Source organism: Oryctolagus cuniculus, chromosome 20 (assembly GCF_051225735.1).
Source record: "Oryctolagus cuniculus isolate XC-2025 breed Fujian yellow rabbit chromosome 20, ASM5122573v1, whole genome shotgun sequence".
In the NCBI taxonomy this organism is placed as follows: domain Eukaryota; kingdom Metazoa; phylum Chordata; class Mammalia; order Lagomorpha; family Leporidae; genus Oryctolagus; species Oryctolagus cuniculus.
Genome location: NC_142886.1, coordinates 47,628,725 through 47,655,708, shown reverse-complemented (window position 1 = coordinate 47,655,708; position 26,984 = coordinate 47,628,725). Strand labels below are relative to the sequence as shown.

Genomic DNA, 26,984 nt, shown 5'->3' with positions numbered 1-26,984 from the left:
GCAGTGGCTGTGCCAGCTTCCTGCCTGATGCCAGGCATGTGTGGCCACGGAAGGGCTGTGGCACGGGCCCTGGGCAGTGCACTGCAGGGGGTCCCTGACCGTGGCCGCAGGGGAGGGCTGTGGGGTGGAAATCCAAATGCCCCCGCCTCTTCCTCTCTGGAGCAAGGTGGCTCCCCTGGGCCTGGGCAGGGGTTAGACCCCACCCCTGGAAGGAGGTGGTCCTGGGAGGGCTTCCGGATGTCAGTGCCTGAGCCACACCCTCTGCCCCTGCACGTCCCCCTCACTTGTGCCCGGGCCCTCGGGCACTGCCATGGCCGCTGGCTGTGCATCCCAGCCTCTCAGCACCAGGCGCTGGCACTCTGAGCGGGGCCCACCGAGCTCCCAGTGGGGTTTCAGCCAGGTCCCCTCCCCTGCACCACCGCGCCCCACGGCCACCAGCCCGGCCTGGCCACGGTGCCAGGGCAGCCGGCTCTGACCTCCGCAGCATCCGGGCTTCCCACTGCCTTCCTGGCAGGGACTCCCAGCTCGCCCGTGCTGCCTGTTAATCAGGTCATTTTTAAGAAAAGAAGACCCGAGTCCCCGTCGGTGGTGGGACGTGGCGGCTTTGGAAGGCGCGGGATGGCGAAGTCAGGGGGAGCTCTTTCACCAGGAATCGACTCTCCTGGCTTGGTGCTCGGGGAAGCAGGGCTGGTGAGGGGTTTCTGCCTTCCCAGGCACTCCGTATTATTAAGACACTCAGTCTTGTAAGGGATGTTGGATAATTAATCCTGTGGCGAGGCAATAGCAACAAGCGTGGGAATATATTTAAATAATGAGGAAGTTCTTTAATGTGGACTCATAAAATAATTGTGGGCCAGTGGCATGAGAGAGGGAGGCTCTGTATGTACTGAAACGTGCTTTTCCCCTCCAGACGGTGGGGCTTTTCCTTTTGTGCACACACACGCGTGCTCGCACGCTCAGGCACACACGCATGCACGCACGGCCGCTAGCCAGGTCCCCAGCTATGCCTTCTCCCTCTCCAGGGGAGAAGAACCAATTATGCCCAGTGGTCGATGTCCAGAATCCACTTGTGATGGCGTGGTTCCGCTTCAGTCGAGCACTCTTCCCACGTGTCGGGGCGCTGGCTCAGGTCCTCAGCCACTGGGAATATTGACAGCCGTCAGAATTCGCGGCTGCGCAAACTGCGCTTCTAATTGAACTGGGAAAGGTACACCCAGATTCAGGGCTCTGCACGCCGTAATTGCAATAATTTAATTTAGCTATTTAACCTGTAATTCAGTGGTATTTATTAAGGAGCATGGGAGAAAATGAGGCCATTAGGAGCCAGAGATGAATACATTGAAATGAAAATGAACACTTCTAACTGCCAGTTGACCTTCGGTTTGTAGCCGTTTTTATTAGGCCGGTCACGGTAATTACCAGGACGTGAATCAGGGAGGAAAAGTGAATAATTCAGTAATGAACATTTTTATTCATTATCTCACGTTTTCAGGAAGCAGACAAGTCGCGCAAAAGTACCAGCAACGCTCTCTTTCTGTTTGTTTTGTTTTGTTTTGTTTTTAAATGATTGTTTGTGGACAACGGCCGTGCGCAGCCTCGTTCTGTGGTGTCCAGGGAGTGGGAGGGAGGCGCCACCGCGTGCCCCGGGTGTTGCTGGGAGTGTGGCTGGGGCACCCGTGGGGACGCGCCTGCCAGCATGGGCGGAGCCAGGGGGCGTGCCTGCCAGCATGGGCGGAGCCAGGGGGCGTGCCTGCCAGCATGGGCGGAGCCAGGGGGCATGCCTGCCAGCGCCCAGCTGGGGAGGTCTTTCCAAGATTACTGATTCTGTAGAAGGGTTGTTTTTCTGATGTGGAGTCCCGCAGGTACTTTTCTGCTGTTCAGGCGGGCGTGGAATGGTGCAGTGTTCCGAGGGCTGGGTGTACCGCCGGGAGTTTGTGGGAGGAGCTCCCTTGCCCTCTGACCCTGGCGCTCCACTTCCAGGACGCCAGCGAGAAGACAGAGCAGAGAGGCCTGCCCACCAGCTGCAGCGGTGGCCTCAGCGGGGACTGAAACAAGCAGAGTCCGACTGGGAGGACAGGGACAGCTTCCTGGCTTTCGAGGGAGGGGCCGTAGCGGGGCAGAGAAAAGCGTGGATGTCACAGCGGAAAGCAAATGCAGACCAGCACAGCAGCAGCTCCCTGGGGAGACGGCCGTGTGCACCTGTCGCAGCCTCCAGGGAAAAGGACGCAGCGTGTGCACGGCTGGTCCCCTGCTGGTTCGCGTTTTCTCCCGCATCCTTGCCTGTATCTGTGCAGTCTCCTACCCGAAGTGAGTGACCCTCAAAGATCAGAAAATGCAGCGACGTCCATCTTTGAGTTGCGGTGACTTTGGCCAAATGGGAAGAGGAGTTTCTAGCCGGGTCGCCTTTGCCAAGCTTGTGGTTTTGTTTGCTCCTCCCTCCACTTCCCAGAAAACCATTCAGCCCTTTGAGGTAGCAGGGGATGTGAGCTAAACTCACAGTGTCAGCCTGGCCGTGATGGATGGCTCCCCGGCCCCGTGCGGCCCCTCCCTGCCTTTGGAGCCCTCTTCTCTCTGCTGGCATCGCGTCTCTACCCTGCGCGTGGCTCCAGACTGGGAGTCCAGGATCTGGATGGCACCCGGCCTCTCCTCTTCTGGCTGGGGCTGCACGGTCCCCAAGCAGGGACACTCTGCCCGGCTGTTGCCCGGATGGCCCTGGTCAGCGAGCCTCCTCCGCTGCAGCAGTCACCCAGCACCTAGCTGTGGTCATTTCCATTCAGAGACGTCAGAAATAATCAGATTCTATTCATGCAGCCGGGAAGCACGCAAGTGGCCTGTGTGTCTCTGATGTCAGAAGCAGCTTATTAGATGCGCGGGGACTTCTGCCTTCATTTCTTCCCTGGAGTGCCCCCACCACTGCCACCCCCCGACGCCCACAGGAGCTGGAGGCTTGCCGCGTGAGGGAACAAACCCACCCCTTCCAATTTTCCATTTTCCAACTACACTCATTTGCTTTATGGATGTTGGAGAGAAAGAGTGACAGCTCTGCACTACGTTCTGAGCAGGGGCCCCACTTCCCAAGGGACTTTGCTGACTGGCGAGAGAGGAGTGGGGGGGGTCCTTCTGGGTGCCAGGTGGTGCCTGGCACTTGCTGGGCCCCTGCACACATGCCTTCAGCCTGTGCTTCTCTCTTCACAACTGCTCATCCCACCTGACCCACTGCCACCAACCGCATCCCCGCACAGCACCCTGAAATGAACTGACTGTTGGCAAAGAGCTCCGTCGTGTGGGCCGAGAAGGGCCCAGGCCAGGCAGGCACAAAGGTCTTGGGCCTCAGTTTCTGCATCTGTGAAAAAAATAGCGCACCCCGAGGCCCGAGAGCATGTTCTTGAGACCGCGTGTGGAACCTTCAGGCCAAGTTCCTAGCATGTGGTGTGTTCCTGGTCACAACCCCTGTCCCTTCTCCAGCCTCCAGTCGCCTGATCCAGGGCCTGCCTCACTGGGGAGGAGGAAACCCCCACGAATGAGCTGCTCACCTGAGCACTCGGCTCTCGGGGCGTCTCCTGCAGCCTTGGACGGTGCCGTGAGCTCCGACAGCAGACGGATGCACCTGCTGGCTCACGGCACCCAGAGCTTCCGTCTCCCAGGGGCACGAGGTGCTCCCACCGCCGGGAGGCAGACATTTCCTCCATGCGCAGCTGACCAGGTTGGGCCCCGGGATTTGGGTCCCTGGATTTGGGGAGCATCTGTCAAGACAGCTGCAGACCGGGAATAGTCGGGGAGGCTGAGCAGAGGGCGAGCTGTTCCGGAAGGGCCGTGGCCCGGGACCTTCGGGAGCCAGCATCGACCGTAGTTGTGGCTGGGAGGGACGTGGCGCCGGCCAGGGCCGGGGAGGGCGAATGCCAGGACCTTCAGGTCTTGGGCTGGAGGAATGGCTTGTGCGTAGCCCCTGCCCCACCTAAGGAGGGCATCACAGCCACCACAGGCAGAACACGGCCGTCATGGCTTCTGTGCAGGAACTTGGGAGCCTTTTCCTCCCCTGGTTGCCTGGTTACGAGATCGTCTGTCACGTGTTCCCCCCAGGAGGGGCTTGGTGGGGGCGGCGTGGTGGGGGCGGGGGCGCCGGGCGGTGGTGTCTGGTGTTGGGAATGCAGCGAGGACGTTCGATCGTATCTAATTCCCATTTATATTGCGCCGGACGGCCCCACTGCCCAGCTGCCCTCTCGAAGCCTCGGACCGCTGGGGTTTTCTTGATGCATGAATGAAGACTGGGAACTGGGCCAGGACTTGGCTCCTGGGCTTCTTCATCATTTATTAGCTTCTAGTTTTAATTGTTTCCCGACCTCTTTCCAGATATTTATCTAGGAAGAATTGTCAGTTCTCGCTGCGCCGTGCAGACGCTCGGGGCGGGCGCCGACTGCAGAATGTTAACGGCTCTCTTGGGCAGCAGGCAGGAGGGCCGTTCCGGTAGAGTCCAGCAGGTATTGGCTGAACACCTATTGCGTGTCACATGGTGCTGTGAAGGGGCGCGGGGGTGAACAGGACAAGCCCCCCCCCCACTCTGGAGACCCCTGGCATCCCCGGGGGCAGGGGCCATGGCAAGGAAACTCACCCATGTTTGATTTTGAACTTCGCTTGCGCTGCAGGCCCTGGGCTGGGTGGGAGCTGTGTGGCCTCAGGCAGGCTGCGTTGTCTCTCTGAGCCTTGTAGCCTTCATCTGCTATCTGAAAGGGTTAGGGAAGATAGGCTGAGCCCAGGGAGGTGTCGTGGGAGTGTTCTGTGTTCTGGGCTCATCTGTGGAAATCTGGGTGCCAGGGGTCCCCCTGGGGGGAGCCCTGGGTCACAGTGGACCACTGCCGGTGCCCGTGCTGGGTTTGTGGGCTGTGGCTCGGAACGGCAGACAGATCCGCACTGAGCGCCTGTCTGGGCTGTGCTGTGGCTGGTTGGGCCTCCTGTTTCCTGGGCTGCACAGCAGCTGAAGACCCGGGCCCTCGTCCTGCTTGGGCTGGGGGAGTCCCCTCTGCGGCTTCAGCTTCCCCTTCTCTGCCTCCGCGTGCCTGGGTGCCATCCTGGAGGAGAGGCCAAGCTCGGCCAACATTGGGCCACCCCGACAGCTGCCTTTCCTTGCCGGGGGCTTCACCGCAGCGCCTCGGGCTCCTCCTGTGGGAGCTGTGGCGCACAGGGGCTGCTGTGAGAGCGGAGCAAGGGGCGGTGGGGCTGTGGCTTCGTCCAGCGTTGCTAAGGCTTCTGGGTAGGGAGGCAGTCCTCCATGCAAGCCCTGCAGGCCTGGGCCCCTGCAGGCCCCTGCTCCCCTCCCGCAGGGCCAGCCGCTAGAACCTTGGACTGTCTTACCCCTGTGTGGCAGGCAGGGAATAGCACGCCGCGGGCAGTGGGGACGGATTCGCGGAAGTTCAGCACCTCGCCCTGGGTCTCCCAGCTCATAACTGTGGAGTGGACGCCACTTTGGAATGGAAGCCCTGGATTCGAGTCCTGTGCCCGAGGCACGTGGAGCAGCACGGGACGAGGGTCTCCCTGGCAGGAGGGCAGCAGCCAGGGAGGCAGAGGCTGTGGCCATGCCCCCCAGGCCTGCTCCTGGCTTTGCTGCCACCGTGGGATGTTTGTCCAGGCACCTGTGCTACCAGACCCGACCGTGTTTTCTGAGCCAGAGCAGTTTAGAGGGATGCTGGGGGCAGACTGGGCTCAGGAGTGTTTGTGCTAAGCTCCTGTGGTTTGGGTCCCCGGGGTGGGGACCCTGGCACTCCCCGTGGGCCTCCTGCTTTCGCTTCCTCTCGTCACGTCTGGAGGTGGGGGGGGGGTCAACCATGTTGACAACTCATGTGCCTGCAGGTGCATATTTCTCCCCAGACTCCGTTTCCTTGGGAAATTGCTGAAATTTGCGATTCCTTTGGGGCCATATTGATTGACAGCAACCATCCATCCCCACCCCCAGCCCAGGGCTAAGGTCACGTTGACACTGACCCCCGGGGGCTTCAGGAAACTGGGAGAAGTAAGACAATCCTGGGGGTGGGTCAGCCCACGTTCCAAGGAGAGTTTTCACAGACAGATCCCTCCTGAAATCTGGCCAAAAGCGATCAGAAGCAAAGTGACCTCAGACTTGATTAGAGAGGGGTGACGTCACCCCCCCCCCCCCCCCCCCGCCGTGGCCCCCGGCCGGGACTCCTGATCGCAGTGGAGTCCGAGCGCCTGCCTGCCTGGCTACTGGGCCTTCACTTGGTTGCACTTTCTACCCGAGGTTTGGGTTTAATCGTCTGTTTTATCTTTGCAGAAGGGAAGCATTTGTACAGGAGAGGGTGGTTAGAGGATGGCGGGGAGGTCAGCGCTCTGCAGCCAGAGCCGAGCTCGCCGTGCCAGGTCCACGGTGATTACTCCTCCCGCAATCACGTCCTCTTTTTACTCGCCTTTAACATTCTGCCCTTGGCGTCTGTTCCAGGCATTGTGGACGGACGTAGGCTGTCTTTTGACAATAGGTTAAAGCACGCACTTACTGAAAAGCATTCTCTACTTAATTACATTTCCTTCTTCTGGAAGCTATTTTAATTTTTTTTATAATCACATGTTAATTGTGTATTAGCGGGGCCTTCCTGATTAGTTGAAAACATAATGAAACCTTTGTAAACAACACAGAGAGAAAGAAAGGGGAGCGTGTGAACACAGTGGCGGGAGCCCCTTCCAGAGGGCCAGATAGCTGTGCCTGTGCGAGCCGGGGAGGGCGGTCCCGCCTCAGACTGACAGCTCCCAGCCGTGAGTGACCAGGGATGGAGGGCGTTGGCTCCTGGCCCGTCCGTCACCTCCTTGTCCTCCCTGGCCCCCACCTGCTTTCACTCACTCACTCACTGGCTCCTGTGCGCTGTAGCTTCGAGCAGCGCGAGGCCCTCCGCGCACAGGCTCTGGTGTCTCCCACCAACCTCGGTACAGGCGTCGTCCCCATTTGTGGGTCAGGAAACCGGAGCTCAGGGTCAGGACCTCGCCCGCCCACCCCCACCCCCACGCCCATTCATGTTCAGCCACACCTGGAAAGCTGGAGCGTGAGACGTGCCCAGCCCACAGCGCCAGCCCCACGTGGTAGCCAACTGGCCTGCCCCTTCCCGTCCTGACTTCCTGGGGCTGTACACCCCTGGCACCCGGCTGGTGGCAGGAGAGAGGAAAGAGCTGGCCAGGGCAGGGCCTGTGTGTGTGGCAGGGGCGAGGTGGAAGCTGGCGCACTGCTGTCCCCGGAACGTGCCGGCGTTGTTTTGTTTTCCGCCTTTTTAACAAGAGCCACGTTTCTTGATTGAAAGCACCGGCCCCGGTTTACAATCCCTGTTGTGGCGAGCAGGGCCCCGAAAGGGCTGCTCTGTTCCCCATTTAAAGGGCCGGGCTTATAGGGGTTTTGCAGCTCCCAGGCTGTTATTCGGGAAGCGTGGCTCGGCGCGTAGAATGAAAGTGCTACTGTGTGCGAGAGCCAGGTTCACCGTGCGCGCTCCAAGGAAAAGCTGCCAAGACAGTCTTATGAGCAGCCGCCAAGCAAAACACACGCAGGCCGTCCAGTGGAGCCAGCTCACTTCTGCAAATAGAGGAAAAATTGACTTTCTGATTTGGAGTGTTTCTACCACTAAGAAGAATCACTCCAGTGATTGTTCTAAAAATATTCTGGAGGCCTCGGGATTCTGAGCGTCCCTTAATTGTACTTTTTATGTAATCTCTGTGGATCGTGTTTTAAAAAAAAATCACTTAAGCTTGCGTGGTCATCCCCCCACCCCCGCCGCCCCGTCCAATGGTGCTGCACTGTGAAAAAGAGTGGCGGACGCAGCAGAAATTGTATTTTCATCTCCACGGCTTCAGGAAGTGCATTTGGGTTTTCAGCTCCTGCAGCCGCGTTTGCAAAGCGCACAGCTGAGCAGCTGAATCTAGGACAGCCCCGAGGTCCCTGCTGGAGTGGCCGGGCTGAGCTCCGGAGGGGCGTCCCTCGCCAGGGACCCTTCTTGGGTACCAGGCTGGGGGGGCAGGGGCCGATGAACGTGGAGCCCACGCTCCCTCCACCAGCCCAGGCCAGGCACGGAGCTCCCTAGGAGCCCTGGCTCCTGGGCTCCAGGCAGCTCCGGAATTCAAATGATTTCTGCGATGATGAAATTGACTGGGATTCCACAGTGCCTGTGCTGCCAAAAGTGGAGGGTGTGGGCCCCTCCCCCTCTCCCGCCCCTCCCCCCTCTCCACTCCCCCGCCCCCGCGGCGCCCCCCCCCCCCTCTTTTCCTCACGTCTGTTTTTGCCAGCTTGAAGGACAGAGCCCACAGGAAGCCCGTGTTGAAGCTGAAGTCCCAGCCCGGTGCTTCTGAGCCGTGGGGGCTGTCCTGTGCGCTGTGGGGGTGCTTAGCACCTCCCTGGCCCCCTGCCCCCTCATGGTTAAGGACACCCTGAGTCCTCGCTTTTGTGATCACCCCAAAATGCCTCCAGATGTTGCCCCAAGCCTCCCAGTGGGGCCAGCTCAATTGAGAACCTCTAGTCTCACCTGTTTTTCCAAACTGGGGACTTTTAGGATCTATTTTCAGCCTTAAGGATAAGCAGTAATAGCCCCGTGGACTCAAAGGCCTTGGAAAGGGAGAGTGACTCCCCATTGTCCCAGCCCCAGAGCGAGTGCTATCTAGAGGCCGAGGACAGCCCTGGGTCGGGAGTTAGAACGGTGCAGGCGGCAGGTGGTGAGCTGTCCGTCACAGCCGGACCTGCAGGCAGGCAGATGCCCGCCCTTCCTCTGGCGGTGCCCTTGGCCTCCTCTGCCGGGCTGAGCCCCTGGCCGGCTCACTGGGGCACGGACGCCAGTGCAGTGTTTGTGCCGTGCACTCCGGGGCTGTCTCAGCTCTGCCGCCCGCCCTCTTGCTGTGGCAGATGGTTTTGACCTCGTGTTAGGAACTGGCTGCTCCTAGGCAGCCTCTGTCTTAACGTCACGGTGTCACCATTTACAAGAATCATCGTCGGTGGCTGCACACGGGGACTCACAGCTGGGGTGCCTGGGAGGGTCGGGTGCCGGCTGTCAGCGGGTCGGTCAGCGGAGCCGTCGCCGAGAATGCGAGGACTAGGTGGTCAGCAGCGTTTGCGTGAACTGCGTGGCAGTGGTTCCCTGGGCCCAGCCAAATCCCCGGCTTCCTCTGACTGCTGTCCAGCCTTGCGGTGCTCAGACACTTGGAATCTGTGGGCCTTCTGCTTCTCCAGGGATCTGGCCTTCAGGGGTCCCTCGTGCAAGCCGGGCAGGACCAGCCTGGCTGCAGCTCCTCAGCCCCCGTGCCACCTCCTTTGTCACCAGCCCAGCCTCCCGCCTCTGGCGCCCTGGAACACTTTCATCCTGTGCCCCGGGGTGGGCCGGCGGTGCTGAGGACTGGCTGGCACAGCCGCTGTGGGTCACGGGCCAGCACCAGTGCCTGCGTGCATCCAAGCCTCCGAGTTGCCCGGCTTTGCCGCTGGGGCTGCCGGTGCTTGGGGAGGGCCCCTGCGTGTATGCATGTGCCCCGCGTTTCTGTGTGTGCGTGGGGAGGATGCTCAGGCCCTCCCGGCGCAGCCTCTGCGGTGGGGCTTGGCACATCCCCGGCCTCTGCTGCTCTCACCTCCGCGGGCAGCTCAGGCGCGCATCCGGGAGCCCGGAAACTTGAGCTCTGCCCGGCTGCGCCTGGCGACGATGACCACGTCCCCGGCTGCCGGCAGCGGGCTGGAGGAAGCTTGGCACCGTGGCAGAGGCAGAGAGCTGCAGAAGTGCCGCAGGTTTTTCATATGGAAATGTGAAATAATGGGGTGATTAAATAGAGCTGTATATTAAAGTACATCTGACATTAGAATTACCATAATGTGCTGTAGCCTTAGGCTGAGTGCTTTATTTGCCATCTGCGTCGGCCCAAAATCCCCCGGGGAAGCGCTAAAATATTCTGAATAAACTCAACCCGAGTCCTTATTGAGAGTAAAATACCATTTGTGGCACGTCGTATTGATTCGTCTTAATTGCGGTGCAGAAAAGAACATTCACTGGCTGATGACTTTTGTGCTCCGTGACAAGCTGGCTGGAGTTCGTCTCACACTGCAGTTGGTTAACCTGGGCAGACGGTGGACGCAGCCAGGCGGGCACCTGGGCTGCAGCCGCGGGAGCTGCGGTGCCTCCTCCCCCGCCCCGGCCCCGGCGGACACACAGCTGGGGCTCCTGGCCAGCCCCCTGCTCTCCTGGGTTGGGGGGGTGGTGAGGCAGAGGAGAGGGGCACCCCACGTGAGGGCAGAGGAAACTCTCAAGGTATCACCCCCAGGCCGCTCCCTGTGCTGGCCTTGTCACAGATGCCCTGGCCAGCTGCGCCCAGGGTGCCCTCGCCTCCACCTCGGCCCTTGGTTGGAGAGAAGCGCTGTGCAGAAAGAGGACGAGGAGGATAAAAGGGCCCGCTCATGCAGGCAAAGGCAGTGACCCTGGGACCAGGTACGCCCCAGCCCCTCTCCAGGGCGGAGTCGCCAGCAGGAGCAGTCAGGGGGCCCCACGCGACTGCCCCCTGCCACGCGAAGTCCAGTTTTTACCCCATAATTGCCTATCATTATCCACAATTTAAATATTCAAACATTCCCCACAAACCCTGGGCTGGCGTGTCGTCATTACAAATTCAGAACAAGGGAATAACCTTTAACTTCAGGGACAAATGAGACAAATTTACAAGTGCGCCTCTGCCGCTTCCTGTGCTTCATCAGTCCCCGCGGACCGGAACACTTTTGCTGTAACACCGCTCGGAACAATATCCATATATTACTACTTGTTTGTAGTGTGTGGGTAACGAGTCCCCTCTGCATTGGCTAACCTATATAACTCGGCATCCAGCCTCTCTATAACGTCAATTATCTCCGCAGAGCTAAACGTACACTCCATTAAAACCAGATTTACTGCCCCTGCCATACTTCTTGGGCTGGAACGTGGAGATTTTTGTGGATTTAAGGAAAGGAAGGATGGCGGCCTGCCTCGCGGAGGAAGTCGTGAATTATGGAGCAGGGAGACTTCCTGTGTTCCTGGGAGGAGGAAGGCCCGCCCCCGGCCGGGCAGGAGGCTCGGGGCCCGCGTGTGAGCGACACCCGCACGCGCACCTGCGACCGGCTGCTTGCTTTTTTCTTTTTCTTTTCTTTTCTTTTTTTTTTTTGCCTGTTTGTTTCCTGATTCACTCCTTCTTTGTCTGCTGCGTGATAAGGAGGGTTGGCTCGCAGCCTCCCTTTCACGTGCTCTGCGCGGTTGCCGTCCGCAGGGTTCTAGAGTGTTCTCGGGGAAGTCTGGGGGGGTCAAGGGGGAGCACAGGCCTCATGGACTCCTCGGTCAGAACCCACTGAAAGGTGAGGGCCCTGCCCGGGAGGTCCACGGAAGGTGGAGGTCAAGGGCATCGGACGCCTGGTATTTCCGGCAGATCCCGGTGCTTTGTGCCGCAGCCGAGCCGCCCCGTGTGAGAGGGCCGTGCGCGTCCCACCCGGCTCTCCCGTCTGACTCACACACACTGCCGTTCCCACCCTGCACCCACACGTTGCCGAGCGCGGGCTGGGCGGCTGTTTGCTGAGCCTAGAGCTGCGCACCTGGTCTGACCACAGAACTGAGCGGTTGCCGTCGAAGCTGTTCTGGGAAGTGTGGGGCGCGTGGGGCCTGCGGCTGGGGTTCAGCTCTAAGGCCCCCACCCCATTGTGCTAAGAGCCCAGACCTTGCTGTTCCCTGGGAGACCCCTGGGACGAGGGCGCTGGAGTGGCCGAGCTGCTCCGCGGAGTGTGGGAGCCGGCCCCGCAGGCGCGCCGGTCGGAGGGCTGCTCTCCAAGGGCCCCACCTTCCGCTGCACCCAGGTTGTTGCTCCAAAGGCTTCCTGGCTTTGAGAAGGCTCTGGGAAATGCTCATTTCCCTTCCTGCGGTGGACGTCTCGCCACTGTGCAAACGCAGCCGTTGGGACGCGCTCTCTGGGCCGTCCGCGGCTCCTGGCAGGTTCTCAGAGCCTGAGCCTCCTGGGGGTTTCGCCTTCGGTGTTCTCCGCTCTGAACTCAGGGTGCCGCCCCCGTGCCTCCAGGCCTGTGGTTTCCTCTGCTAGGCAACGCCCTCCCTGCCCCCCCAGGACAGACGCCCCCCCACCTCCCGCTGCCCTGGCTGTCCGTCTCCCCTCCCCCAGGCCCAGCGTGTGGCAGGGCGGCCTGGCCCATCCTAGACACTGCCAGTGCTGGACCGCAGGCTCCTCTGTGTGCCCTTCTGCTCAGCGGCCGTGGCCTGGAGCAGAGACTTCTGTGTCTGTAGGGGGAGGAGTGAACCAATGCAAGTGCTGAGGGGGGCGGCCTGTACCCGGTGGACGCGCGGGCCCTGTGGAGCTCCGGCCAGAAGTGGCTGATCTCCCGTTTGCCCTGACCGGCCCTGTCCTGCAGCAGACAGAAGTGCTGTCTGCCCAGCGTGGCCAGGCAGCCTGTAGCCCACATGTGCTCCCATGTCAGCCCTACCTTGCGGGCCCGCCCTCCTCCCCCGGGCTCGTCCAGCTCTGCTTGTTCATCTTGGAGGTCGCCTCCACGCATGCTTCCTCCTGCTTCCGCTGTGTCTCCCCAGCCCCCACCCGGGCCTCTTCCAGCAAGGGGCTCCAGGCCTGCTGGCATTTCGTGCAGGCCCGGCGGTCGTGGGCGGTGCCAGGGCGGCTCTGGTGGAGGCTGCAGCGAGGGCTGTAGGCCGGGGTCCCTGGGCCCCTCCCCAGCCTCAGGTAACGCTGGGCGGGTGAAGCCTGGCGGCTGACCTCGGCTGCATGGATCCCTCCGGGTAGATGGGCGGTCATGAATCCTGGGAGGTGAGTGAGGCCTCCTCCTGCAGCTGGGGCTTGGCAGGTGCAGGTGGGAACATGGGGCGAGGCTTTCTGGCAGCCCCGGTGTGAGGGGCAGCCTGCTGTGTGTCCCCATGCAGTGCTGACCCCGGGTTAGGAGGGTGGCATGTGTCCCTGGCTCTGCCACTTACAAACTTTGTGACCTTGGGCTTCGCACTCCACTGGGGACTGGCTGACAGTTTCTTTCCTTCCTTTCTCTCTCTCTCTCTCTCTCTTTTTTTTTTTTTTAAGAAAACCTGGGTTAATACCCACTTTCTAAGGTGGCGAGGAGTGTCCCCCTGAGAGCAGAGGCCATGGCACACACAGGCTGTGGGTGAGCGGAGCACACAGAGCTAAGGGCAAAGGGTGACCACTGGTGCGGAGCAATCTGGACCGGGTGGCCTGGGCCTTCAGGGGGGCTCAGGCGTGAGCTGGACGTGAGCAGGCAGATGTTCAGGCAGCGGGAGCAGCCCTGGTCGGGCACGGAGGTGTGACAGTGCGTGGCCCTGAGACAGGGGACCCGGTGGGGAGTGCAGCGGGCTGATTCCGGGAGCTCTGTGACGTGGGGAGACGCTGGTGCTGGGGTGGGCTGTGGCGGAGGCGGCGGGAGATGTCTTGGTTCTGTGGTCACCCGGGACGCCGGCACTGCTCGGGGGCTGTGTGGCGTACAGCTGTGGGGAGTCATGGGCAGCGCGGGGGCTCTTCTGCTGCACTCAGCCCTGCCTGGGGCAGCCTGGGGTGGAGGGCACGGCGCTGGGTCCAGCTCACTGGGGCTGGGCACATGCCCTCGTCCTCGTGCTGACAGCTGTGAAACACACGGATCGCAGAGTGGCAGGCGCAGGGCATGGGTGCCCCTCCTGTGCACCCAGCACCTGCTGCGTGGGGCCCCAGCCTGGGCACTTTGCGACGCTAGATGATCCCCACAATGTGAAGCTCCCCGTGAAGGCAGGTGCATGTCCACCACCCGGATCAGAGCCCGCAGCTCCGTGAGGTCCAGCCCCATAAAGGCAGGTGCATGTCCACCACCCAGATCAGAGCCCGGAGCTCTGTGAGGTCCAGCCCCATAAAGGCAGGTGCGTGTCCACTACCCGGATCAGAGCCCGCAGCTCCGTGAGGTCCAGCCCCGAGAAGGCAGGTGCGTGTCCACTACCCGGATCAGAGCCCGGAGCTCTGTGAGGTCCAGCCCCGAGAAGGCAGGTGCATGTCCACCACCCGGATCAGAGCCCGGAGCTCCGTGAGGCCCAGCCCCGTGAAGGCAGGTGCGTGTCCACTACCCAGATCAGAGCCCAGAGCTCTGTGAGGTCCAGCCCCGAGAAGGCAGGTGCGTGTCCACTACCCGGATCAGAGCCCGGAGCTCTGTGAGGTCCACCCCTGAGAAGGCAGGTGCGTGTCCACCACCCAGATCAGACCCTGGAGCTCCGTGAGGTCCAGCCCCGTGAAGGCAGGTGCATGTCCACCACCCAGATCAGAGCCCGGAGCTCTGTGAGGTCCACCCCTGAGAAGGCAGGTGCATGTCCACCACCCAGATCAGACCCTGGAGCTCCGTGAGGTCCAGCCCCGAGAAGGCAGGTGCATGTCTACCACCCAGATCAGAGCCTGGAGCTCTGTGAGGTCCAGCCCCTTGGTCCCAGCGTCCCAGCTCCGAAGGGAGCTCTTGCTGGCAGATGGCTGAGAAGACTGTCCCACTGTGGGCCGCTGATGGTGCCCAGGGACGTCTGTAGGCGTGACTGCCGGGGGCTGGGCCTGCGCAGGGCGGACCCTGCATAGGGAAAACAAGGCCAAGGCCAGCAGTGTGCCCTCAAGCAGCTTACTTCTCTTCTCTGTTAAAGGGCTGCGGTGTGGGGGCTCAGCGGGGTCCTGCAGCCAAGACGCTGGCCTCATGCAGGTTCCAACACCCCCCCCCCGAATTCTTCCGTCTCCCAGCACCCGACCGTCCTTCACACTTTTCATTACACCCCTGAGAGGTTATTAGGTGTCCTCCACCCCCACCCCGGAAGGTGAGTGTCTCTCCAGCAGTGACGGGGGCCTGGGTCCTCTCTGTTCAGTGCACTAGGGCTGGGGTGTGGCGCAGCAGGTTAAGCCACCGCTTGCAACTCCAGCATCCGGATCACAGTGCTGACCCCGGGTTAGGAGGGTGGCCGCTCCACTTCCGATTCAGGCAGCAGCAGATGACCCGAGTGTGCGGACTCTAGTTTTGGCCTGGCCCTGGCTGTTGAGGCCATTTGGGGAGTTAACCAGTGGACACACCCTCTCTCTGTCTCTTCCTCTCTCTGTCGCTCTGCCTTTCAAATGAATGAAAAAATCTTAAAAAAAAAAAAAAAGAAAACTCCAAAGCAAAACAAAAAAGAAAGGCAGCTCTACGTCGATGTGCTGCTGAGTTTACTCCCGTCCGTGCTGGACCCCCATTTCCCAGACTTCCTGAGCCCCCAGACCCAAGACAGCACAGAGACAGTCAGACTCTCACTGGCAGTGGCTGCCTGGAGCGCAGAGCTGCCGAGGCCTGCCACGGGAGTGCGGGGATAGATTGGCAATGTCTGCCACGGGTGCTTGAGTAGGGGCAGTGGCTCTGGTGGACGGAGCCTTTGTCAGCCCATCCTTGCTTGGGGACTGTTTATTCTTAGCTTATGGGGCCACCGTGGCCACCGGCAGCACCGACATCCTCTGGGCCGCGTGTTTTGAAGACTCTCCTGGGTACACCACGTCTGCCCATTCTCGTTGCTGGTTAACGTGATTTCACCATGTGATTGCGCTTCTAGCCCACTGCAGCACGGCTCACAGCGCCCTGGCCGCAGGCGGGAGCAGAGGGTGTGCGTTGCAGGCACACGCGGCCACCTTCCTCCCGCCCCAGCTCCCAGGGCCGGCCTCAGTGTCCCACCCGGCTGTGGTCAGTGTGGCGGGAGGTGCCGAGTGCCTGTGTCTTGGGTAGAACCTTCTCTTCAGTCTTCAGTTTGCTCATCTGTTGAATGGGTTGTTGGGAGTGTTGTGTGTGGTCCTTGGGCACTCAGCTCAGAACCTGGCTTGGGTTAGGGTTTTGTACGGGGTCCTTGTTGCCACCACTGTTGTGCCTACTGTCTGGGGGGGCTGGGGGCTGCAGCGCGTTGGGAGCAAGCAGGGCTGCCTGTGGATTTTGCAGATGACCCTGCAGAGGGAGGATATAAACACGGAACTGACGCCCACCCTGGGGGTGCCCAACTGATGTCCTGCAAAGGAGGGCGGTCTAAATGAGTAGGAGGTCCACATGGCCGCGGGCCCACAGTGACCGCCACATGGCCGATGGCCAACAGTGACCGCCAGGTCCACACGACCGAGGGCCCACAGTGACCGCCACATGGCCGATGGCCAACAGTGACCGCCTGGTCACATGGCCGAGGGCCCACAGTGACTGCCTGGTCCACACGACCGAGGGCCCACAGTGACCACCACATGGCCGAGGGCCCACAGTGACCGCCACATGGCCGATGGCCAACAGTGACCGCCAGGTCCACACGACCAAGGGCCCATAGTGATCGCCTGGTCTACATGGCTGAGGGTCCACAGTGACTGGTCCACACGGCTGAGGGCCAACAGTGGTCATCATTTTGGAACTGTGGGGACAGCATTGCCAGCAGCCATAGATTCAAGAGAGGACCAAGTGGTCAGATGGTGAAACCAGCCCTGTCCTTGGATACTGGGCACCCCAGAGAGGGAAGGGACCCTGGGTTCCAGCGTCCTGCCCCTGAATTCGGCCACTGTGGCGTCTCACCGCCCCGTGACCAGGCCTCCCAGGTAACGGGTTGCAGCTGGGTCTGGAAATGCCTCCTGTTTTCTGTCCGGGGCGGAGGCCCCTGGCAGACCCGAGCGGGTTCCATCCGAGCATCGTCAGAGCGCTTCCCTCGAGGGACGGGTAGAGGGCGTGGGGAAGACCCCTTGCCTGGCCGTTTGCTTTGTGGATCAGGCGCTGCCCAGTGCACACAGGAGGACAGGTTCCCGCCCCACCCCGTGGGGTGTGTGCTCTGTGCTGGGAGGCGGTGGGGGTCCTGCTGGGCTCAGGATGGCCTCAGAGGGGCGGGGCCCTGCCCTTCTGGCTGTGGGACGCAGCTCCCAGCTCCTGGTGTGCTGGCAGGACTGCAGCCTTGCCCGGCCCCGCTCAGAGGCCGCGGTGAGCACTGGTGCAAGCGCCAAGCCGGCTGTAGAGTGCTCTGTGGCCGTGGGCTGGCCGTGCCGGAGCCACACTCCGACCCAGCCCCTGCGCAGGGGAGTCTCCATTGACTAATAATTCAGTTAAGGTGTGTTTTTTATTAAATATCCCCGATACCTTTATTGGTATTATTAGTGCAGCCGGCATAACGAGGAGGAGCAATCATTTAAATGCTCGTTAAAGAAAAGCCTGTGGCAGAGAGAGCAGCGTTTATTGGAGTCCAGTTGCCTGCCGCGTCCCGAGCGTCATCGTAAAAAATGAGGTTTCCTCACGGTGCAGGTTTCTGCCTCCCTGGAACCTGGCGGGCACGAGGCCGCTGTGCTGCGATTCCTCCCGGGTTCAGGTCCTGCCGGAGTCTGCCTGACAGGCCCCCATCAGCACCCAGGGCCAGGTTCAAGGGTGGATAACAAAAACCAAAGGGAATCATTTGTAGGGGCAGGATCTCCCCCTCTGGAGGCAGGTGCCTTGCTCCCATTCTACTGATGAGAAAATCAAGGCTCGTGGCTGCATTTACTTGACTGGCTTCATCCTTCTGGGAGCCTCGAGGCAGAGCCGGAACCCAGGCCGCCCTCCAGGGAGCTCCTGAGCGAGGGCTTTCGGGGAGGGGTCTCCAATGGAGGAGGGGGCTGCAGGCGGCAGGCCCTGGTTCCGGCTGCCCGCTGTGACTCAGCTAGCAAAACCTGGCCAGGTTCACACTGCTGGCTGAGTCACTTCGAAGCAACCCAGAACTGGCGCCTTCAGCCAGTAGCAGCACGGCGGGCAGGAGACCCTGAGCTCCCGGGGGGGTGGCAGCCAGGCCGAGTGTCACCCCGGGAAGGGGCCGGCCCCGCATCCCTGGAAGCCCGCTCCCCGAGCCGTCTGTGACTGTGTCGTGTGCTCAGACCTCTCGGCGAGTTTTCTAGTGGAAGGAGAATGTTCCGGGTGGCTCTCTGAGGTTTCTGACACTGCTGAGGGTCCTAGCACAGGTAGCCGTGCAGTGCTGACAGGCCAGTGAGGAGGAAAGGGGGAGGGGTGGCGGGAGTCCCCAGGGGGGCCTTTGTGGCCAGGGGGTCTTTCAGGGGCCCCTCTGCCCAGCCCGGCCCTGAAATCCGACCCCGTGAGTGAACACAGCGGCCAGTGACCCGGCCCACGCGCTCCAAGCCAGCCTTTTAGGAGGATATTTTTCTGTTACAAGAAGTGGAAGCATCATGCTCTTTCAGACATGCAGTTACATGTTTCCTGGCAGATGCCATTTTGAGTAAAAAAAAAAAAAAATCTGCCATTTCGGCTGAAGAGCAGGCTTCATTCCTGGCCTGCCTGTGGGTTCTGCGTTTGCCTGATAGCCACATTCCTCCAGCCACAGAACTTTCTAGAAAACGTGTGGCTGCAGATCAAGGGAGAAGAAGGTGGTGAGGAAGAGGCGGGGGAGGGGAGGTGGCCAGAGCAGAGCGGTGGGTGGTAGGGGGGCGGCCCTGGTCAGGGCGCAGACCCACGGCCCTGCAGGACGGATAGGAAAGGGATCTGTCGTCCTTTTGGTGGTTAATTTATTCTGCTTTGCCCTAAAACACGGGAGGAGAGGTGTGAACGGGGCAGCTGGTGGCTCTGCTGTGAGGGTCAGGGCCTGGTGGGCGTCAGGGCGGCCAGGCACGTGGAGGGGCTCCCTGCCCCCTTGGAGGTGGGGGGACGCACCTCGGGTGCTCCCGCGTGGGGAACTGGTGTGAGCAAGATGCCCCAGACGCCCTGGGCAGAGACCCCCTGCCCACCGCAACTTCAGAAAAAACTTCATTTCTGTCCTGCTGCCCATCTCCTGTCATCGAGACAGCAAACACAGACACAACATAGGACAGAGGGTGACACGACCCCTGTGTAGCACCAGAGGCGTGGCTGGGTCCCTGGTCCTGGGCGGTGGCTCCAGCTCTTGCCCAGGGGACAGCAGGAAGCCCCCTCTGCTACGCCCCCCCCCCATGTCCCCTGGGGTCCTGGCTCTTCAGAAACTGGGCGGCACGCAGGGCACCTGGTCCTTAAGGCTGCTGTGCACATGGCGGTTCCTGTGCCTCTGAACACCGCTAAGGGGGCAGCCCTTGAACGCAGTTAGTGCATGGACAACAGAGGCAGGCGGTCTGCACGGGGTCTCAGAGGCCCTGTGTGCCCCCTGGCCCATCACCTTCCTGGTATGGGGTAGGATGGTCAGTTTGCATGCTGGCCTCACCAGGGAGTGTCCAGTGTTCAGGTCCGGGAAAGTTTGGAAAGACAGAAGAGTCGGCATCTTGTCCTGGGGCTGAGCCGGGATGCCCGTTCCCTCCCTTGGCTTCCCGGCCGGTGAATCTGGTGCTGGAAGACAGGGCCTGCCCACACCTGTCTGTCCTGTAAAGCACTAGGAGTGGCTCGGGCTGGAGCGCGCGCCATCACCCAGAGTTGAGGAGGGCTGCCGCGAGCAGGGTTCCGGGTGTAATGTTCAGCCTCCATTTTGTGCCTGCCCCACGACGTGCCAGAGACCGTGACATTCTGGCCACACGCCCCCCGTGTCCACCGCGATTTGCTGCCAGTTTCAAATGCAGCAACATTTGCCGCTGCTCACGGCGCCTACCTGTCAGACCGCACGCGTCCTCTCATTCCTCCGCGAGCTGGCAGTGCCAGGGCCCTCTGCAGGGGGTGAGGGAGGGTGCCTGGGCTGTGTGCAGGACACGGGGTGGGGGCGCCGTCTTCCCCGCAGACCCTGGCCCGGGTTCTAGGGTTTCCCTAGACCATCCTACCGCTGGATTCCCAGCCAAGTCTCACGGAACAAAGTTCGTGTTTTTGTAAAGCTTCCTCCACTCAGAAGTGGCCGGAGCAGAGGTTCTCAGGGGCTGGGATTTTGCCCTGCCCCCTTCCGGTGGGGGTGGGGAGCGCTGCTTGGAAATGTCCAGCCCTGGTGACCAGGGACAGAGGGTGCTTCTGGCACCCAGCAGGTGCAGGCTGGAGTCCTGCTGTGCATCCCAGGTGGCACGGGACAGCCCCCAGGACTCCACCAGAGGCCCACCCAGTCCATGTGGTCCAGGTGGTTCCACACACACAGGGGCCCGGATGGCTCAGTGCACCCGCTGGTCTTTTATACCGGGTCAGGCACCTCCCAGACACCCAGAGGATGCAAGGCCCCCACCTGGAAGAGGCTAGGCCCAGGCGTAGCCCCAGGCGGCCTGCGCGCCAGGTGAGGACCCGGCCCCACCCACCCGCCCACCTGCGCCCACCTGCGCCCCCCTGCCGCGACTCACGGCCTCTCTGACCTTTCTCTCCGCGTGTCTCCCCAGGTAAAGATGAGCCTTCCAGCTACATTTGCACAACATGCAAGCAGCCCTTCACCAGCGCGTGGTTCCTGCTGCAGCACGCGCAGAACACGCACGGCTTCCGCATCTACCTGGAGCCCGGGCCGGCCAGCAGCTCGCTCACGCCGCGGCTCACCATCCCGCCGCCGCTGGGGCCCGAGGCCGTGGCGCAGTCGCCCCTCATGAACTTCCTGGGCGACAGCAACCCCTTCAACCTGCTGCGCATGACGGGCCCCATCCTGCGCGAGCACCCGGGCTTCGGCGAGGGCCGCCTGCCCGGCACGCCGCCGCTCTTCAGCCCGCCGCCGCGCCACCACCTGGACGCGCACCGCCTGAGCGCCGAGGAGATGGGGCTCGTGGCCCAGCACCCCAGTGCCTTCGACCGAGTCATGCGCCTGAACCCCATGGCCATGGACTCGCCCGCCATGGACTTCTCGCGGCGGCTGCGCGAGCTGGCGGGCAACAGCTCCACGCCGCCACCTGTGTCGCCAGGCCGCGGCAACCCTATGCACCGGCTCCTGAACCCCTTCCAGCCCGGCCCCAAGTCCCCGTTCCTCGGCACGCCGCCGCTGCCGCCCATGCCCCCCGGCGGCACGCCCCCGCCGCAGCCGCCGGCCAAGAGCAAGTCGTGCGAGTTCTGCGGCAAGACGTTCAAGTTCCAGAGCAATCTGATCGTGCACCGCCGCAGCCACACGGGCGAGAAGCCCTACAAGTGCCAGCTGTGCGACCACGCGTGCTCGCAGGCCAGCAAGCTCAAGCGCCACATGAAGACGCACATGCACAAGGCGGGCTCGCTGGCCGGGCGCTCGGACGACGGGCTGTCGGCCGCCAGCTCGCCCGAGCCCGGCACCAGCGAGCTGGCGGGCGACGCGCTCAAGGCGGCCGACGGCGACTTCCGCCACCACGAGAGCGACCCGTCGCTGGGCCCCGAGCCCGAGGAGGAGGACGAGGAGGAGGAGGAGGAGGAGGAGGAGCTGTTGCTGGAGAACGAGAGCCGGCCCGAGTCGAGCTTCAGCATGGACTCGGAGCTGAGCCGCAACCGGGAGAACGGCGGCGGCGGCGGCGGCGGCGCGCTGGGCGCGGGGCTGGGCGCGGGGCTGGGCGCGGGCACGGGCGGCGGGCCCGGGCTGCCGGGCGCGGGCGGCGCGGCCAAGGCGCTGGCCGACGAGAAGGCGCTGGTGCTGGGCAAGGTCATGGAGAACGTGGGCCTGGGCGCGCTGCCGCCGCCCTACGGGGAGCTGCTGGCCGACAAGCAGAAGCGCGGCGCCTTCCTGAAGCGCGCGGTGGGCGCGGGCGGCGACCCCGGCGGCGGCGGCGGCGGCGGCGAGGACGACGCGGGCGACGCGGGCGCGGGCGGCGCGGTCAACGGGCGCGGGGGCGGCTTCGCGCCGGCGGCCGCCGAGCCCTTCCCGGGGCTCTTCCCGCGCAAGCCCGCGCCGCTGCCCAGCCCCGGGCTCAACAGCGCGGCCAAGCGCATCAAGGTGGAGAAGGACCTGGAGCTGCCGCCCGCCGCGCTCATCCCCTCCGAGAACGTGTACTCGCAGTGGCTCGTGGGCTACGCCGCGTCGCGCCACTTCATGAAGGACCCCTTCCTGGGCTTCACCGACGCGCGCCAGTCGCCCTTCGCCACGTCGTCGGAGCACTCGTCCGAGAACGGCAGCCTGCGCTTCTCCACGCCGCCCGGGGACCTGCTGGACGGCGGCCTGTCCGGGCGCAGCGGCACGGCCAGCGGCGGCAGCACGCCGCACCTGGGCGGCCCGGGCCCCGGGCGGCCCAGCTCCAAGGAGGGCCGCCGGAGCGACACGTGCGAGTACTGCGGCAAGGTGTTCAAGAACTGCAGCAACCTCACCGTGCACCGCCGCAGCCACACGGGCGAGCGGCCTTACAAGTGCGAGCTGTGCAACTACGCGTGCGCGCAGAGCAGCAAGCTGACTCGCCACATGAAGACGCACGGGCAGATCGGCAAGGAGGTGTACCGCTGCGACATCTGCCAGATGCCCTTCAGCGTCTACAGCACCCTGGAGAAACACATGAAGAAGTGGCACGGCGAGCACTTGCTGACGAACGACGTCAAGATCGAGCAGGCCGAGCGCAGCTGAGCGCAGGCGCGCGCGCGCGCCCGTGCGCCCCGCACCTGCGCGCCCGCCGCCCCGCGCGCGCGCCCGACCCGTGTCTGCCAAGTCGCACGGAGACCCGAGGGTTGATGGAGGCACTGAACATTGTGGAGCCTTTTAACTGTGCAATAATTTCTGTATTTATTGGGTTTTGTAATTTTTTTTTTGGCATGTGCAGGTACTTTTTTTTTTTTTTAATTATTATTCTCTTCTGTTTAAATTCCTTTAAGAAATTTTGTTGGGTATCCGTCCCTTCTTCGTTTTTTTTTTTTTTTTTTTTTTTTTAAAACAAACAAACCCCGTAGTAGCCTGAGCAATGACTCGCAAGCAGTGTGGAGGGAGCCGAATGTTTTAAATTATAATTTGGGGTAGGGGCGCTGCTTTTTTGAGATTTAAGCTAAGCATGTGTAATTTCTTGTGAAGAAGCCAACACTTCAACGATTTTGAAGTTGTTTACTATTTTATTCCTTCCTTTTTACATTTTTTTGGCCTGAAATGAAATGTGGCATGCGGTTTCTGCCTTTTGTTTTGTTTCGTTTTGGGGGCATGTCAGCGGATAACAATCCCTAACGTTGTAGCACTTTGTTTCAGAAGTGGAATGGAGGCGCAGCCCAGGAGCTCCGACTCACAGAGGCCTTTTCTGTGTTCACTTCAGCTCTCACCGTTCTGTAAGGGAAACTTGGGGGGCGGCACCCCAAACTCAGCACCCCCCACCACCACCACGGGGGGGGGCGGGCGGAGAGGGGTCTGAAGCTGGGTGTTGCCCACAGATGCTGTCCTGGGTGCCCTCTCTGCTCTGTGCCCCAGGGGAGGCCAAACCACGGCCCGGCCCCCTGTGGGTCAGTGGCCTGTAAGTGAGTTCTTTCTGGCCACTTCTGGCCCCACAGGCCCTCTCCCCCAACTCCCACCACGGAAGCCCCATGTCCCACGGTGCCAGCAGTGGTGGCCGATCCTTTGCCGGGAAGTCACGTGGCCTGGTAGCCAGGGGAGGCAGTCGGTGCACGCTGAGCTGGCCGGGCTGCAGGGACAGGGGGAGGAACCCTAGGAATTTCTGCCCTTTCTCTGGAAGAGCAAGGGGAGAGACCCCGCCACTGGGGCCCCCCGTGCTGCTTCCCAGTTTTCCCCCTCTCGTTAGGTTGGAAGGAGCTCAGCATTGGACTGTTAAGATTAGACATTTGGATTCTGTTGACCCGCACTTTAAAAGCTTTTGTTTGCATTTAAATTCAATGGCTTCTAAACAAGAAATTGCAACATATTCTTCTCTTTGGCCCAGAGGTGGGTTGAACTCTAAGGGACAGCGAGATTGAGTGTCAGTGTTGCTAAGCGTGGCATTCACAATGCTGGCACTATAAAGAACAAAATCAAGTTACTTGCTGGACAGTTCTGCTGCCACCCAATCTGACGTGAGTGCCTTGAAAACTGATCTTCCTATCCGAGTCTCTTGAGACAAATGCAAAATTTTTTTTTTTTTGAAATGAAAGGACTTTTTAAAAAAGTAAAACGAGAAAAGCCACATTTACTTTAAATTAAAAAAAAAAATCCTGGTTGAAGAGAGAGGACATGAAAATGCCATAGAAGACCCAATCAAATGAAGAAATAAACCCAGCACAACCTTGGACATCGCGAGCTGAACTGTACACAACCCCTTTTGCATTTGGGACAACGCTGCTTAGATGTGGAGCGGAGGTAACTTACTGCTGAACTTACATGTTGCTATCGTTGAATGAAAATAAAAACAATTCAGGAACAACGGCTAATTTTTTCTAAAGTTAAATTTAGTGCACTCTGTCTTAAAAATACGTTTACAGTATTGGATACATACAAGGGTAAAAAAAATTGTGTGTATGTGTGTTGGAGCGATCATTTTTTTTTTCAAAGTTTGCTTACTAGGTTATACAAAATGCCACAGCGGCTGCGTGTATATTGTTTTCTTTTGGTGACGGGGTTTTAGTATATATTATATATATTAAAATTTCTTGATTACTGTAAAAGTGGACCAGTATTTGTAATAATCGAGAATGCCTGGGCATTTTACAAAACAAGAAAAAAAAACTTTTCTTTTCCTTGAAAATGTTGCAGTAAAATTTAAATGGTGGGTCTATAAATTTGTTCTTGTCACAGTAACTGTAAAGTCGGAGTTTTAGTAAATTTTTTTCTGCCTTGGGTGTTGAATTTTTATTTCGGAAAAAAAAATGTATAGAAACTTGTATTTGGGGATTCAAAGGGGATTGCTACACCATGTAGAAAAAGTATGTAGAAAAAAAGTGCTTAATATTGTTATTGCTTTGCAGAAAAAAAAATCACATTTCTGCCCTGAACTTATTTTTCTCTCCCTCCTCCCTCTGGAATGGATATATTGGTTGGTTCATATGATGTAGGCACTTGCTGTATTTTTACTGGAGCTTGTAATTTTTTAACTGTAAGCTTGTCCTTTTAAAGGGATTTAATGTACCTTTTTGTTAGTGAATTTGGAAATAAAAAGAAAAAAAAAACAAAAACAAACAGGCTGCCATAATATATTTTTTTAATTTGGCAGGATAAAATATTGCAAAAAAAAAAATTTGTATGTCCAGCCCTACTGTGCAGGAGAGCAAGGGTTGTCTGACGCCCTGAGAAGGGACACGAGGAAGGTGTCCGCGCTCGGTTCACCAGTCGTCTCAGCCCTGTGTTTTTTTGTCGGAATCGGCTCCGGCGGGCTTGGCTCCGAACGCCCCGAACCTTGCATCAAGGCTCCTCGGTGTGGCCGCAGCAGGCCGGATGGGCAGTTCTCCGTCCGTGTGGGGTGGAAGGATGTCGGTTCCATCCCTCGGAGTCTCCCTCGCTCCGAGAGGCCGGGTGCACCGGAGGAGGCAGCCAGACAGAGGTGCCCTCCCTGCCCCACCAGCACCTCCCGCCCTTGGGGGCAGAGAGCGGCACACCCAGCTGCAGGACCAGAAGGTGCGGGAGGCGTGGGGCGAGCGCCGTGAGACCAGGCAGGTGGCGTGTCCGTGTCCGGAGGGAGACCCTGCCAGGCCGGTCGGCGGCCTCTGCTCTGCCTTGCTCTGCTGCTTCTCCCCCTGCGTCCTTGAGGGCCTGGGCTGCCTCCCGTGCCTTCCCCTACCTCCTCCTCTGCCGTCCCCCTGCCCCCAGCCTCTGTGTGTCCTCTCTCTGTTCTTCCCATTTGCATTTGACTCCTCTTCTTTCTCCTTCATTCCTCCCCCACTCCCCTTTTCTGTGTGTAAAGCCAAGTAGCTTTAAGATAATGGTGATTTTTTTTTGGATGAGGGAATAATACGTTTTTTTTTTTTTTAAATACGTATATCAGGAAGCCATTTTTTATTTCAGGAAATGTCAGAAACCATTATTTTCCCAGCATCCTTTGGAGGCAGTCCTTTAACTTTTGGGCGCTCTTCTGTGGGATGAGCGTTTAGCTCCTTGCCACTTCACCCTTGCAAAGGGAGAAGGGAGGGGAGGAGGTGGGAGCCGAATCCGGGGTTCCGGCCTCCCACCCGCTGGACCTGAATACCCAGGGGCCGCCCTCCCCCGTGGAAGCCCCGGGGGGCCCTGCACAGCCTCCGCGGCGGTGCCCATGTAGGGTGAGAGGCTAGCAGCGCCCACCAGCTCACCCAGAATCGCCAGGACTAAGCCATCCCGAGGCACGGGCTGGGTGCCTGCGGCGCCTGCAGGGAGAGCAGCTTGCCTGTGTCCGGTGCTGTGCACCTGAGCCTGAGCACCCGGCCCGGCCCTCCGGCCCTCCGGCGTCGGCCACCCCGCCGAGCTCGGGCTGATTCCGCACTGCCACAACTCTGCCCAAAGCTGCCCCAACTGGGAACCTGCCGCTTGCCATTCGAGGGTCTTTCGTGGGGAGAGGAGCAGACTGCGTTAGTCTAAGCAAAATGTGAAAAGTGAGGAAATGCGTCTTTCCTCCGGTCCTGGTCCCCGGCGGTCGAAGGCTGTGCTGACCGCGGCAAACCTGTGATTTTGGTGCTTCTTTGTATCTCGGCCCGGCAAAGCCAAGTTCCATTGATCTAAGTTGTTTGCATTTGTACTGGCAAGGCGAAATATTTTTATTACCTTTTCTATTACTTATTGAATGAGCTTCTGTTGTTTACTTGGAGGTTTGTCTTTTACTACAAGTTTGGAACTATTTATTATTGCTTGGTATTTGTGCTTTGTTTAAAAAACGGGCACTTTTTTTTTATTATGGATAAAATGTTGAGATGACAGGGGGTCATTTCAATATGGCTTAGTAAAAATATTTATTGTTCCTTTTATTCTCTGTACAAGATTTTGGGCCTCTTTTCCCCCTTAATGTCACAATGTTGAGTTCAGCATGTGTCTCCCATTTCATTTGTACGCTTGTTCAAAACCAAGTTGGTTCTGGTTTCAAGTTATAAAAATAAATTGGACATTTACCTTGATCGCCAAAGCTTGTCCTTTGCTGTGTGTGTTGAAAGTGGGGGAGGGTAACTCATCTCCAGGGGGGAGCTGAGGGACTCTGCGTCTTCCTCCCGACCTGGCCCCGGAAGCTCGGGTCTGGGAAGAAAGGCACCAGCGGCACGAGACCGGTTCCCTTCTCCGCTGAAGCGGCGTGATCTGGAACAGCGCCCGCGGCGTGCACACAGGACC

The 26,984-nt window shown here is 60.0% G+C and overlaps 1 protein-coding gene and 1 long non-coding RNA gene across 8 annotated transcripts in view; one reads left to right on the top strand and one right to left on the bottom strand.

Annotated features, from left to right (window-relative positions):
* The window catches only part of BCL11B (BCL11 transcription factor B), an 86,616-nt gene extending 59,832 nt beyond the window's left edge, over nt 1–26,784 (top strand). For all 7 annotated transcript variants that reach the window (XM_089322550.1, XM_089322548.1, XM_051835203.3 and 4 more), the window contains one exon: nt 20,248–26,784. In XM_089322550.1, the coding sequence (XP_089178676.1) occupies nt 20,248–22,361 (2,114 nt within the window). In that variant the 3' untranslated portion in view covers nt 22,362–26,784. The remainder of the gene's footprint in view (nt 1–20,247) is intronic.
* On the bottom strand, nt 2,024–8,173 carry LOC149120164 (uncharacterized). Its single transcript, XR_016226698.1, has 2 exons — nt 4,610–8,173; nt 2,024–4,493 (listed from the first exon to the last, which is right to left on the bottom strand). It is a non-coding gene; the product is annotated as an uncharacterized LOC149120164 (long non-coding RNA).
* Nucleotides 26,785–26,984: the final 200 nt, after the last annotated feature.